We start from the raw sequence: 15,331 nt of genomic DNA, 5'->3' as shown, positions 1-15,331 counted from the left end.
CTGAGAGGGGGACGGTGAACTATCCGATACAGACAGTAGGAAGCTGGGGTTGTTCCCTGGAGTTATCCATTCCTGTGTTTCGTCCGACGTTGCTAGGAGAAGCAATGAATGTTGGATTGTTTCAAGGAAGAAGAAGGAACTGAAAGAGTTTAGAGAGAAAGGCCTTTTGAAGTGTATCCCACAGATGGTGCTAAATGATGTAGCGCGATCCGGGCACTCCTAGCTGACTGCTGACTGGCTCCTTGTTGGCAACGAACGACACCTGAGAAGATGAAAGGAAAGATTCTCGGGGATTTACCCGGTGGGAATATTCCGATGCTTAAGTTAGTACTGTGTATAGGAAGTAAAGGGAAAAACAAAGGCTAAGAGTGGAGGTCGCGCTTTTTTTCTATATTCGAGTGGTTGGAGGTCTCAAGAAGAAGTTTCTCCTCTGCCCTGAGGGCTTTTATAGGGGCGCTATTTATGAGATCAGGAATAACCGCCACTGGGCCCCCTGCGACAGTCGTTACCTGCCAGGCTGTGCAGGTGGCCGTTGCAACGTACTCCTTACCCGGGCGAGTGACATGTCCCCAAAGTGACTGGCATGCCTCCGCCTACTGAGAGACATGGGCGCAGATTGATGAAAGGACAGGGACTGTGCCGTTAGTAAGGGATATGGCGTAGCCTGATTGGTACGGCCTGTCAGATAGAAGCTTCCTGTGGAATGCTCGTGCGGCTCACTCGCGAGCTACTTTGCAGCGAGCTCATAATACTTCAGGAGTACCTTTAGTAGAATTAGTCATTGGGATGACTTGTCTGCTTGGGAGCTCGGGCGAGCTGGTTTTCTTAGCTTGTGAGCTGAAGTTACCTTGGAATCCCTTTGGGGGTAGCTCGGGGAACCCGGAGCTCGCGTCGTGGCGAGCTCCTCCTTTTGCGCGATATGATGTGGCGAGTTGCTTTATGTCGCTTACGCCGGGTCAGTGTCCACGTGTCGCCGTTTCATAGATCGGGTCAAATCATCCTTCATCAGAAATAAAAAATTATAGAAAAATTGAAAACATCTATAACTCCATGTTTACCCTACTATTAAAAATATGAATAAGATTGTTGAACTTTCTTTTGACAAAAATACCCATTTTTGAATTTAATCCATATTTAATTGTGAGGTTTAAAATATAGTTTGAACTACAATTTTCATCTTATTCAATTCCCTCTCTTTAAATCTTACATTTTTTGATAAATATACAAAAGAGTATATACTAAGAAATAAAAATTACAAAAAGAAGAGTCCAACCAAGTGGGTAGGCCTATAAATGATACCAAAAACTTTCAGCCCAATATGATGTGCTCACATAATTGGATTTAAATTTTGCAATCTCCATCCAATTAATAGTGAAAAACAAAAAATATACAAATAAAAATTACATAAATTTTATATAAAACATATATACACATTTATTAGTAGCCTAAAACAGTCTTTTTTATTACTATTTTTTAATTTGTAAATGTATTTATTTAAGTAGTCCAAGGGGCTGTTTGATAACAATTGTAATGACTGAACTTTCTTTTTAGTGAGTAAATTTTTAAGGAGGTTGCGAGCTCCATAATGGCTAAATTTTATTCAATATTTTATTTCGTTAAAAGACAAAAATAAGTCACCTAGCAGCCGTTATCAAATCGCCTAAAAACTGTAATTAACAATGGACCGGTCTTTATAATTTACCAGTGCAGGGGCACCTGACATGCATGCTTAGAAGTAAATGGTAAAGATACAAGGACATTTTATAATTACATTCAAATCTAGCGTTCAAAATATTGATTGTAATCGAAGCTCATCTCTTTAGTTTTGTTTATCCATGAACTGGGTTAAACTCTGAAACACTCCTTGTAGGGACGGGAAGTCCTGATGCGGTCCGATACGTATCGAAATTTAAAACTTTGATTCAAATTTTATGATCCACGCTTTTTAACAGTACATATAGATAAATGTATAATATATCTTTTATAATATTAATATACATTTAAAAGATATAAAGTAAATCTTCTGAGTCTGATTTTTTTTTTTCATTTTACTAGGCAATGGCTGCAACAGAAGTCCCCGAAAAGTGCAAAAGATTTGATGACGAAGATTCTTAAAAAAAAAGACACCTGTCTAGAGTGGTCATAAAAGTGACTGCAAGTTTGTGTTGATTGTTTATTTTAGGGAATTTGAATCCCCAGCTAAAGAAATTTGTGTTTCTTGCAAAAGATGTCAAGTATGCTTTAGTGAGCTTGGATATTTCCTTTGATTTTATTCCTAGAAGTTGTAAATTTGTAATAGGGTTGCTCACATTTTGAGGGCACCGTTCCTTTGTGGCTGTCTAAGACTTTAGAAGATGATAGATGTGTGAGTTTACTCTAGTTAGTTTAAAGTAGTTTTTGCTAAGGTAATGTTTGACATTGATGATAGATTTCTTGAAAACCACTGCCATGTTAGAGTTATGCTAGCATTAGAGGAATTGGCATTGAAATGTTTGGTTGGCCAATTTTGATGATTTTCAAGAAATAGACCACAAATCCATTCTTGAAATCAATCAGGGATTTTTTTTTTTTTGTGATTTTCTAATTTCTAGCTGATTCCGATTTTTTGAGGATGACATGCCATCCAATATGGCATTGTATAGTAACTTCTAATACAAAAACAATCAGCCTGAGAACCAGTACCAAACAGACTCAAAGCCGATTTTTCAAAACTTGCTCACATGGTAGAAATGATACCAATTAGCAAAATTTATTGATTTTTTTGAAAAAACACCAATTTCGAAAATCATTGATTTTTGAAAAATCAGTAAAGAAGAATCATCATCATTGCCAAACATCACCTAAATGTCAATTTATAAGGATTATCAAATTGTGAGTTAAACGTCAATGTACTAAAACAATTATTCAAAATGAAATTAGTACCTCCTTTTTTTTTTTAAACAAAACTATTATACCATCTTTTTAAGAAATCTATTAAGACTCCCACGCATTTCTTAAGTATTTAAGCATTTCTTTGCATTTCCATGTTTATAAAAATTAAATTGGTGAAATGAAACTCAAAGAGATCCATATTTGTAAATCTCTCTTCTTTTAACTGCAAGCTTCGTGGTCGTGGGTATGCAACTTTCATACAATCCTATGAAAAGAAATCCTATGTTAGTTATCTGAGGGTCCCAAAGCAAAAAAAAACGGAGTTACTGGGAGAACAATAACTACCGGATAATTATGAACACATATTACAGCAGAAAACTCCATGAACTACTGTCTCAAGAAGCTTACAAGATGAGCGTCAAAACAAAAATCTAAAATTCCATTTTTATGATTGCCTTGGAAAAGTCAGAAGACGTTCCATGAGGAAGCCAATCCTTCGCACATATAAGGGCCTCAATTGTCTCAGGACGTAGAGAACTCCGGTAGGGATCAAGCTTTTTGAGTTCAGTGTTGAATACTGAATCAGCTGTTGCAGGTGAAACTGTGATTACTAAAATATCTCGGGCCATCCTGGAAAGTGTTGGGTATTTGAGGTTGTTGAGTTTCCACCAACCCAATATGTCGAACTCCTGTATCCGGGGCAATAATGACTCTTCCAAATACTGATCCAACTCTGACTTTGTTTGTTGGCTACTCGATATCTCAGAAATATAGACATCAAAATCCAAAAGCCCATCACCAGCGGAGAGAAGAGTACCACCTGGTGATACCTCTGTCTTGGGAGTGAGGGGACTTTCTCGTTCCACATAAGTTGGCGTTAGAGGAAGCGGTTGTGATACATATTCAAGAAAGAGGTCATGAATTCCTTCATCTACGATCTTGACATATTCCCCTGCATCATCACCATATATCTTTGAGAAACTGAACTCTACAAGCTTCATCTTGAATCGAGGATCCATAACAACAGCAAGTGCTAAGACCAGGTTGCAATCCTTCCAATATTTATCAAACTTTTCCTGCATTGGCCTGGTAAGGTTGCAAACAAAGGGATCCTGGCTCATCGCAGCATGTGTCAGTTCTAAATGTATTTTCCACACCTCATGGAAGAAAATATTGGCAGTTGGATATGTCGCACTGGTTAATATATTAGCTGCATCATACAGAAGCTTCAAGTATATGCACAAGGTCTCCACTTGCTTCCAGTCATCCATGGTTGGCGCATCCTTGTACTCAGGATCAGAGGTATCCAAACAAGAAAAAACTTCCTTTAATTCCAAGGCAGCAACTAGCATGAGATATGTCGTATTCCATTTTGTCAGGTCATCAATTGATAAGCTCTTGGTGCTTGGGACTTGAAGCTGTTGTTTAAGCTCGATGAACTTTTCTTCATGGGTATCTGACGTCTTCACATACTTTACACTTGCACGGACTTTACTAATGGTTTCCTGCAGTGCTACTAGTGCATCTTGTGCAATAATACTTAAAACATGGGCATAGCAATGGCCTATTAATAATTGCCCATTAAGCATAAGTGGGTTCTTGACAGAGAGGTAACCTCTAATATCTCCATTCACACTGTTATTCAAGAGCTGCTGGTTCAAAGTTACAGTAAATAGCTTGTTCTCTAAACTCCAATCAGAAAGGAAAGTGCCAACAGCATAATTGAATGCATTTCCAGTTTCAATAGATGGTACCATAACAACATTAAGAATCTGCCTATGCAACTTCCAGTCACTGTCAATATAGTGCCCCACCACAAACACATAGCCCAGGGTTTGATCTGAGGTCCACAAGTCCAAGGCAAGGCTGATCCTCCCAGGAATCGCTTCCAAAACCTTCAGAAGATTTTGCTTCTCTCTAAGGTAAAGTGCCACACAATCACCTTGGACAGTGCTAAAATTTACCATGTTGAATCTAGGTTGAAGATTCTGAACAAAAGCTACAAAACCAGGATGTTCTACCATGTGAAGTGGATACTCATGCATGACAATCATCTTAGCAATCTCATGGCGGCATCGGTCCTGATCAAACAAGCTTAGTGTGCCGGGACTTGCTCTGTAGCGTCTCCTTGGTGGTGGATCAGTAAGATTACCAGTTTTGGTGGGGCTATATGGTGTTAATTGATTCTTTTCCTGATTACGACGGGTTGCTGGGCAGGTCCCTAACATAATGTGTCGTTTGAGGTGGCTGGTTCCTGCCAATTTTGATCCTGTACTATATGCAAAAGTTTGCTTGCACTGCTTACAGCAAGCCCTGGTACATCCAGCACCCACAGCTTCAATGGTAAAGTGTTCCCACACAATGGACTTCTTCCGCCTCCGCTTGTTATTAGGCTGTGCCTGCGGCTCTGGATTAGCTATAGCTAGCTCATTATTGTTTTCACTCGCTGCAACCATCATCGTGGAAATTCAAGCACCTGATTTTGGAAGTAAATAAATAAACGACAGTGTCATAGGGTGATGGGGAACTATACAATCAGTGCATACTGGCCCGAAGTAAAAACAATATATGTAGCTGGACATACAAAGTCGATCACTCAATCTTTTTTAAGTTATGTTTTGAACAGTTTAATCACATTATGTTTTGGTATTATATAAAATTTTAATGTTTCATTTTGAACTTGAATGCAGCACTGGCCCCTACAGGGGTGAAGTATACGATAGAACTGTAGTTTGGGGTTATAGTAGTATGGATGGACATGGGGTACACTGGCAAAATGGAATACCTGCTTTTACATGGATTTGCATCTGTGCCTCCTACAATGGGAAGGATGCCAACTGACCACCTAAACTAAAGCTGCTGATGCAAAATCTGGTCCTCCAGATTAAGGAGGTTAGGTGTGGAAGGGAGAATTAGAAGAGCACAGGAGTGACACAAACACATTTTTTATAGGCAAGAATTCATAACACAATCACTATTGTCCAAGCAGTAGTTCTCCCAGGCAACAGAATGCTTACACTCATCAATTGATCCAAACAAAAAGATTTGATTTTGATTTCTTAACATTGAGTTATCAACTTCACATAAATATGGAAATGATATGCTCAACTTGGAGGCCATGGGCCAAGTCCCGGTGTTAATTAACATACTAACTAATTGGCAATGTTACCAGGGAGCCTCCAACTAACTAGTAAGCCATCCCATGACTTGCAACAATTGCTGATATGTAATGCTTGACACAATACTACGAGAATTAAAGTTCTTTTTGCTTTTGTTTAATTTATTTTAAAACCATTTGTGTAATTTAATATTTACTTAACATGTCGCCGGAGAAAAAGGAGAAATCTTGTGATTTCTACCAGGCATCTCAAGTCTCAACATATGCCATAGCTCACAATTGCTCCAGTTGTGCTCAGCATTGAGCATGGTCAGAGTATTATAACACTTCTTAACTTCTATAAGTTGGAGGAAAAAAAATTCTCTGAGCTTGATCAAGATGCAGACTGGCAGTCCAGATAAACCTCAAATAATAGCATAGCAGATCAATCCTTGAACTTACAACAACCAAATCACCAGAAGCCTCCAATGGTTTTCGTAATTATAGAAAGATCCATACACGAGTACAACACATTATTTCCAATAAAGAATTAACTTACAACACCAATTATGCCTTGATAAAAAAAGTTAGCACGATAGTCTTGGTCTTATATATACTAACCATAAAGATTAGTGATTTTAGATAATCTGAAAGCCAATAAATTGCTTGGCCAAGGAATTATCATGTGAAAACAGTGTCACGTTTACTGTCCATATTGATCAGCCACCTAGAAATATATACAGTGCAATCACCCACTCAAGTCATCCAGTGCCAGAACATGACATTGGCCATCTTGACCATCTGATAAATTGCAATCTTAAATCCTAAGATAGGCTCATTTTGTGAATGGGTGTTGTTTGAGTTGGTGTTTGTGGCACAAAAGAAAAGGAGATCATATTGGAGCTTAAAAGAGCAGATTCTAGGAGTAGCATGGACTTTTATAAATTACCAAGAAACAAGAAAAAACAAAAAATGGATCACCAATTAATTACTAAGAATGGAATGGATGAAACCTAGTGTGGAGAATCAACTGGTTGCCTTAACAATACTCAACATCAATAGTACAATAGAAACCCTTATTGTTAAAACAAGGGCAGAAACAGTACAGAACTGACATCATACAGTTGAAATTCAAAATGTTTCATCTGATCCAAATGAAAAGATTTGATGTTGCTTTATGAAACATTGTTGTTATTCATCCTGACCGAAGTCATTGTAAACTTTCAAAACATGCCCTTATTATTAAAACAAGGGCAGAAGCAGTACAGAACTGACATCATACAGTTGAAATTCAAAATGTTTCATCTGATCCAAATGAAAAGATTTGACGTTGCTTTATGAAACATTGTTGTTATACATCCTGACCAAAGTCATTGTAAACTTTCAAAACATGGAGATTATATGCTCCAATTGGACATGGGGGGAGGGTTTGTGTTGGTCAATCTGCATACTTAATCCTTGGCAGTGTTACCAGGTCTTGGCATCAATAAAGCCTGAGGCACAAAGACATGTGCCTGAAATAAGTGAGACATCATGTTGAAAAAAATAAGAAAAAGGAAAAACTTAATGTACATTGCATGAGAACATAAAAGGGCCATCAACCAATGATGGTTTTAGCCATCTGGGGTCTTGGAAGGGGTAGACTGGATACGAACCTAATCTTTGGCATTTTTTTTGGCAGAAAGTGGATGCTCTCAGACTTGAACCAGCGTGACCGAGATTTTACCATTATGCCAAGCAATGGCCCCTACATTACACAAGAATATGCAAATCTAAATTATGAAAGACATACGACATTTTAAAAAGCCTCTGAGCTCAATTGGTTAGAGAATTGTGTCATTAACATGTAGGTTGTAGTCTCATATGTTAAAGTGCTACATAATCTAAACTTTTAAACATCATAGGTACAACCTCAATATGGTAAATAACCCCTATGCAATAACAAATTCATTAATTCTAACAACATCTTAAAAATCATATTAGCTCAACTGGTTAGAGGTGTAATCATTGTGCAGTTCTAGCCTCATATGTTCAAGTCCTACATAGGCTAAACTGTTTAAACACCACAGGAACAACCTACAATATAGCAAAAAAAAAAGACCTTTTTTGATATCAAATTTAGGGTTAGTAGCAGTTCTAGCCTCATTAATTCTGAAGCCTTTGAGGGTTCAATACAGCAGTTAGCAATGTTTGTGTTGATTAAACCCTAATAAATAAGAAAATAATAAAAAGAAATTAGTTTATAAACACAAAAAATGAATATTTTTGTTTAATAATGTCTATTTTATAATTATAACTCAAAAAAGTAACAATATAAAAGTATTTTATAAGACACCATACAAAACTGCTAGGTGATTGGGCGAGGCGAGCCTCCAAGGGCGCCTTGTCGCTTAGGCATCACCTTGACAACTATGGCTAGTAGATTAAAATATAGAGACAAGCTTGGTGAAGCAAACCCCACAAGATACGCCTTGCCCGTAAGCCTAAGGTGCTTTTGAAAATACCAATATGCAAAAATCCTTCAGATAGCTGAATACACTTGGCACCCATGTCTTGTACCAAGGTTACACTGATCTTTGGCTGGAACCTTTTGTGCCTTTTTATTCCCATTATTCCTTCACCATCATTTAGAGTTCCAGTTAGTTCCATACCGAAGAACTTCAAAATCCAAATAATCGAAGTTTGAAATTCTGAAATTCATAAAGGACAGACATAAGCACATATAATTGCAGGCCACATGCCCATATCTGTAAGCACAGTGCACCTGCCTGTTTGAAGGGAGTACCAAATCATATCATCAGAGAATATTTTCAATTCAAACTCCATAAAAGCACCATGTTATAGATCATTAAGGCTCAGTAGTGCCATGGTTGAATATCAGGTCCAGCTGAGCACTGGCTGCCCTAAATAAAACCAATCAAGCTAACATCAGGATCCAATTAATTTGCTCAGTAGCACCTCCCAAACAAGCTACTTGATCTCAGTCCCTGACACTGTACTGCAAATCCACGAGTTCTCACAAAAGAATCCCAAAATCCCCCATCAATTGTCAGTGACATCATTATTTACGTCAGCACTTTAAAGAGTCGGACACTGATCTAGACTACTAAGACCTAGCTCATCCTGGGTCCTGGCCCGGGCCGGGCCATCATATTCTTCGTGGGCTGGTAAGGCCCATATTCATTTATATCTGGCACCGGCAGGAAGATAGGGAGTTAAGCGGGCTGGATCACAAAGAGACAACAATGAACAAGCCCGAAGGAAACGCTCCCACAACCTTGGCTGGCTCGGATCAGACTTTTGTCTGAGGGCTCTCTTTTCAATTTTTGACAATGAATCCATGATCTAATATGATTGTCCACTGGACAAAAAGGGAAGTCTCAGGTCATAGTCTCCGTCGGCAACCCACCCTCGGCCAAAGCCCACGACCGCTCCAGCCAGGCTTGGGCTTATGAACTCGATCAAGACGAAGTCCACGAGAAAGCTCATACATTGTCAGATTGGCCGCGGGCTTCACCTCTACTAATATTAGCTAAAACACTCCCAACGAAATCATCAGAAGCCTCGAATGGTTCCTGTAGTTAGGGTTAACAAGATCCATCTTTTTCTGCTAATTTATCACAGGGAACTAATCAATGGCCTGGTCATCTTCTCTACAGAGATCAAAGATTATAAACCTTCTCAGAACTTTCACATAAAACAACCAAATAAACAGAATTATAAACCAATCCATACAAAACGGCCGAGAAAAGCAAAGAAAGAGAGACACAGCGAGAGAAAGAGAGAGACTCAGATCATCGAAGGGAATAGAATATCGTTAACCGCAAAACGAACAGATCACAAGGAAACGTACAAAAGTTACGATCGTGACATCAAGAGCAACATTAAACCAAACATTTAAGTTCCGTAAAACAAGAATAAAGAGAGAGCGAGGGGTTACAGTTCTCACCTGCACCGTTCTTTACGGCAGAGATGTACTGAGGGGGATACGATGGATCTGCCTATCGGAGGCCCAAACGCCGAGCTTCTTTCAGGCTTTCCGAGATCTAGGGTTTTGCAGAGAGAGAAACGGAGAGGGAGAGGGAGAGGGTTAATGGGCTTGAGCCTAGAAACCTATTGGACCTAAAGCCGTAGACCTGGTTTTGGGAGAGAGAAAAAAGGAAAGAGGGAAATAAAAGCTCAATTGGATTTGGACTTGAGGTCCAATAGTGTATCCAGCCCTTAATGGACCCTAAACCGTACATGTAGCCCACCAGTTCGATCATCAGATCTGGACAATTCACCGGTGGGGGCCCACCCCTTATGGTAGTCCACTTTTTACATCTTCTTAATAAATACCCATTGGACCTAGCCGTGAATTGTCCAGATCTGATAGGAGTGAGAGTGAGAGAAGAGTGGTAATGCTAATTTATGCGTACTGGTCCTGGGCTTCATCCGGTCCATTGCACCTCCTCGCAGCAGCAATCCCGAGGCTTTCATTGGGCAGGCCTAGAAATGATGGTTTCTCTGGGCCCTCTCTCAGTTTGGCTCCATTTGAAAACGAAAGAACAAAGAGCACTGCTTCGGTGCTGCCAGAACTACAAGGGTACCCTCTCCATAGGCGCAACAGGGACTTCTCCTTAGGCTCCATGATTCCAATTTCAATAGACCGCTACAGAACCGGACTCTCCGGTCCATTGATTTGGACCTCCTAAGAAATCAAATGGCCCATTTTCCCTAAATGCAGGGAAATTACCTAGGTGGGCCTGCCCATTTAAGGGTAGATTTCTACCCTCTCTGTACACGAGCTTCCTTACTGGAACAATTATACTCCTCTCACTCTCAGGCCAAAGATGCCCGAAGAGTACAGAAAGAATTAGAAAGGATGATGCTTGAGAGCTTAAATTAATGCTACAATAACTAAAGGGAAATCTGCTTGACGAAGCCTAAGATATGCATGTGATGGTGGTGGGCCTGGGTCCATGGAGTGTGGGTCATAAGTCCATTTTCTTTTTTTAATATTTTAGTAAGACTTTTGGAAGAATCTTGAATAGGACCATGGGAGTTGCAATATGCAAGTGGGTCTGCGAGCCCACTTATCACTTAGAGCTCATGGAATGAAGATCACCATCCAATGGTCTCAAACACAAGATTTCATATATTATGAATATGAATCGTCTGATCAGAAGCTTTTTTTCCTTGCAACTTGTAAGCCCCTTTTGGGAACTGAGATAATAGTCCTAATTCATCACTTAAGTTGGGTTCATTTAAATGTGGGCCTTTAAACATCAATTATGGGCCCTAAACTCTTTTGTGGTTCTTGTAGGGATCAAATCTGCCTAATGTTTTGGAGGGACAAGTAAGACAAATTAGCTTTAAGAAAGAGAAAGAATCCTAAGCTTGTAAGTGGTTTGGTATCTGCTTTTTTTCCGGTTTCTATGTAAATTTCTCCTAAGAGTACTTTTTGCCGAATTCTTGTAGAGCTTATTGTTAGGACCACAAACTTAGGTTGCATTTGGATAAACTTCAGGATTTCTGCTTTTAACGTCCAAAAGTACAAAGTCTAATTTAGGCTTTGTGCTTTGGGGCTCAAAAATATTTTGGCTTTAGATTGTTATATTTTAAAAATCAGCTTTTAGCAAATGCTCAAGACACATTTTGACTCATTTTTGTCCAAAGCTCAAGAGCTAAAGCTTATCCAAATAGGGCCTTGGGTATTCAAAACATTGCTTTTTTAGTCATCTTTTCCCTTAATTCCTGGGTTTGATCAAATTCCAACCAATAAACACCTAGAAAACTTGACAAAAACCATTACTTTGAATGCTCAAAACTTTACAAGTAGACAACTTCAAGAGGGATTTTGACAAATCAAAAGATTTCCAAATTTTGAAGGGTTTAAATCCCAGGGTATTGTTGGTATTTGACGAAAAGTTTAGGGATAAAATTATCGCATCAACGACTTTGCTTCATCATTCAGCAATTAAGTAGGTCCCCAGTTGATGAAATGCTGAATGTTAAATTCTTAAGTTTACTATCTTCTGAGCATTCTTCTTCCAATTCCGATCTCAGTGGTTATCAAATGCCACCCTAAAGCCAATGGGACAAGGATTAAATTTCAATAACACAGATCCAATACAATATTCAAGTAATGGACATTCAAAGCAATAGACTATCCATGGATTTTAGGAGTTTTGGGCTTTTGGCATGACAAAGCCCCTTACATATTCCTTTTTTCCAACAGATTTCTTCAGTTATCCTTGCATTCTATCAATAACAAAAAGGCAAAAAAAAAAAAAAAAAAAAAAAGAGAAGGAAACCATCCTCCAAAGAGAAAATGACTCCGGATCTCCTATCCATAAGAACTCTATCCACGCCTACCCATAAAATATTATCTCCATGCATTGGAGATAGCTAATACCCTGTTTGGACGTGTGTGCATAGAGTTGTCGTAGGTAAGAAATCCGTACTCAGAGAAAATAGCTAATACCCTGTTTGGATGTGTATGAAATTAAAATGATTTTGGAGTGTAATATATAGCTTACAAGTAGGTTAGTTGTTAGTAAGGTTTAAAATTTCAATATGATATAGCTTCTATGGTATCTTGTAGTTTTCAATACACCTATTTAAATGCTCTCTTAAGAAACTGTTTTTTAATGATTAAAACACAAAAAATAGGCCTAAGCTGAATTTTTGAATAATAATAAAAAAAAAACAACTTAACGTTCAAAGTATCAATACACCCTTTCTGGCATGTTGGGGTGTATTGCTATTTTGATCCTTGGTGGTTAGTTACCAACAGGCTTGACACATTAGTTAAACCCAAGGTTCAAAATCTTGATATAGTTCAATACACCAGTAGGGGTGTATCAGACTGTATTGTAGCTTGGTTCTTTTTTTCTAGTTTTTTTCAATATGATCCAGATGGGTCGGTTTAAGGCCCATCTACCCCTGAACCAGGTTAGACCCCGAAACACCCTCTATAGAAACATATCGGAAAGTCCACGATACAATATGTATCAGCCGATATGTATCGAAATTTCAATGCTTGATTAAACCCAAATTAGAGACAATGAAATCACACACTCCATAGAATTAAAATTAAGAAATAAAGCAAATGGGTAGATATAAGTCCATGCTAGTCAACATTTTAAAAGTAGTAACAGAAAGATGCCAACTTTTTCTTATATGAACTGTTGTTATAGACTAGGAAAAGCAATTCAATGTTGGGAGGAACATGTTTAATTAATACAAGTTGAATTGGTTAGGTGTATGTCCATTTCACTCTTAAGGGTTTCCTTTCCTCAAAAGCGTTGAAAGAAGGGGGCCCAAACCAGGGGCGGATGGGGGCCAATGGGCCATTACCCTCCAAAGTTTTCAGAAGCCTATTATTTTGAAAATGTCAATATGGCACCCACCCCATAAATAAAATATTTAAGAAAGAAATCTCCATTTGAGCTTTAACTTTTAACTGAATTTGAGGGATCAACATCCTTCTCTCTCTCTTAGAAATAGAAATGTTAATCAGTACTGAAACAAAGAAAGAAGAATTCAATAACCTTGCTCTCTTAAATTACCAAACAATTGATTGGTTATTGTCACTGTTCATGTAAGTATCACCATCTTATGTCAAGATGGTTGCAAATGTTTATATGCAATCTTTATTTTACTATTAATTAATTCTATAGTTCGGATCTAAAATTCTTTTTTGATTATTTATGACATATTTGTGACACTTGTATATTTAGAATTATTTCAGCTTTGTTGTGTTTAAGACTTATTATTTTTGTTTACTTTTCCTTAGTAATTATGCCTACCAAATGGTTTTAAGGAAAATTTTGATGATTAATCATAGGCTGTCGATGGACTCTGAAAGTTTGATACACAATTCAACATTTGGTCCAATTATCCCGGATTTGGATGTTAGAACTTGTTTATGATTAATAATGGGATTAGATGCTGATTTAATCCCATCTAATCTGATTAAAATTTGAGTTCAATTAAATATTATTGTTATATATAATTATGTGTGTATAAAGTTTAAAATTAATAAATTGATTATTTTATATTTATATAAATTTATTATATATGTATAAATAAAATAATAAATAATTTTCTTAAACCTTTTTAATTTTTTTCTTCATTTTAGACACAATATTTAGAATTGGATTAAATTTAAATCTGATTTGAGTCAAACATATCAGATTTCGGATTGGACTTGAATTTAAAAATTTAGTTATTAGATCGGATTCAGATATGGATGGATCTGGTTTGAATTCGACCCAATTACAGCCCTAATTAATCTAATAAATCATATAAAATAATTTTAAATTACGTTAGGAAATTAGGAAGGAAAGATAATTGACTGGTGTCAAGTGTGATTTTTCCCAATAAACTAGACAGAAGATTTCATTTTTAACTTGATTATAGAGGATTTCAGCTGTTCATGATTGATGGTTTTTAGCTATCAAAATATGTCAAGGACATATTCCATATATAGTTAATATATATAGATATTCTTTAAAAGTTGGATTTTTTTCTTATTGCATTTTCACCTATATATAAGTATAAAATAAATAGATTGTAATTAGGATTCACAGCTTGTCAATAAACCGAATGGAGGATAGTCTTCTATGGATGTTTTATTGTTATGGTCTAAAATATGTAGCAGTAGAAATAATAAATATATGAAAGTTTCATTTAAGGCTGTATTTGATTGCGATACAAATAAATTTGTATTGATGCAGAACCAGTGCAATTGTCAATATCTTTTTCTCTCTCTCTAATCAACCTTGAAATTGTCAATGTCTTTGAAAGAATTGACAAATACAGATGGTGGGCAGTGACAAACATCCCTCAGTGAAACAAGAGCTACAAATTAAGAAGAGCATTCAATTATATTATCATTGATTTCTTACCTTATATAATGAAGAGAAACCTCCCTGAGCAAGTCATCAAAAAGAAATAAAGAAAGAACATAGGAAAGTGATCCAAGGGACAACATTGACAGTTAGATATATCCATTAATTAGTATCTGCCTGCAGCTCTTATTTCTAAACCACCGGCCTTTTATAAAATATATTAGCTACTACGTGATACGTCTACTCTTTGTGATATTCTGGCTTTTAAGGTAAAATAAAACAAGCACATGCTATGCCAATGTAGAAGCCCACCAGCTGTATTTGTCAAGTAAAGAATAGTGTCCATCATGATATCTGTTTCAGTCGATGCAACCGTTCCAACACTCTCTTATAACAAATATCTCATATAAGTATAGAGTCAGGAGTCAGGCGTGGTGAAGGGAAGCCATGGCCTCCCCTATGTTTTTAAAATGTATTTTAAATCTATTTAAATTCCATTTGTATTTTAACCCCTTTACTCATATTT

General features: G+C 37.3%; 1 protein-coding gene across 4 annotated transcripts; it reads right to left on the bottom strand.

The window, feature by feature from the left end:
• Positions 1-3,194: 3,194 nt before the first annotated feature.
• LOC148869463 (zinc finger BED domain-containing protein RICESLEEPER 2-like) lies at positions 3,195-10,149 on the bottom strand. 4 transcript variants are annotated; one of them, XM_088973366.1, is made up of 3 exons: positions 9,918-10,133; positions 7,624-7,715; positions 3,195-5,347 (listed from the first exon to the last, which is right to left on the bottom strand). In XM_088973366.1, the coding sequence occupies exon 3, from the start codon at positions 5,328-5,330 to the stop codon at positions 3,303-3,305; it is 2,028 nt and encodes a 675-aa protein (XP_088829492.1). In that variant the 5' UTR covers positions 5,331-5,347; positions 7,624-7,715; positions 9,918-10,133; the 3' UTR covers positions 3,195-3,302. The 4 variants fall into 4 exon arrangements, with proteins under 4 accessions (XP_088829492.1, XP_088829494.1, XP_088829493.1 ...); XM_088973368.1 differs by having other exon boundaries at positions 3,195-5,317; positions 9,918-10,132; XM_088973367.1 differs by lacking the exon at positions 7,624-7,715 and having other exon boundaries at positions 9,918-10,149.
• Between the last annotated feature and the right edge of the window lie 5,182 nt (positions 10,150-15,331).

This window comes from Nelumbo lutea, chromosome 2 (assembly GCF_056320005.1).
Source record: "Nelumbo lutea isolate HS-2025 chromosome 2, American lotus-T2T, whole genome shotgun sequence".
NCBI lineage: Eukaryota > Viridiplantae > Streptophyta > Magnoliopsida > Proteales > Nelumbonaceae > Nelumbo > Nelumbo lutea.
This window is presented reverse-complemented; position numbering and strand designations above follow the sequence as displayed.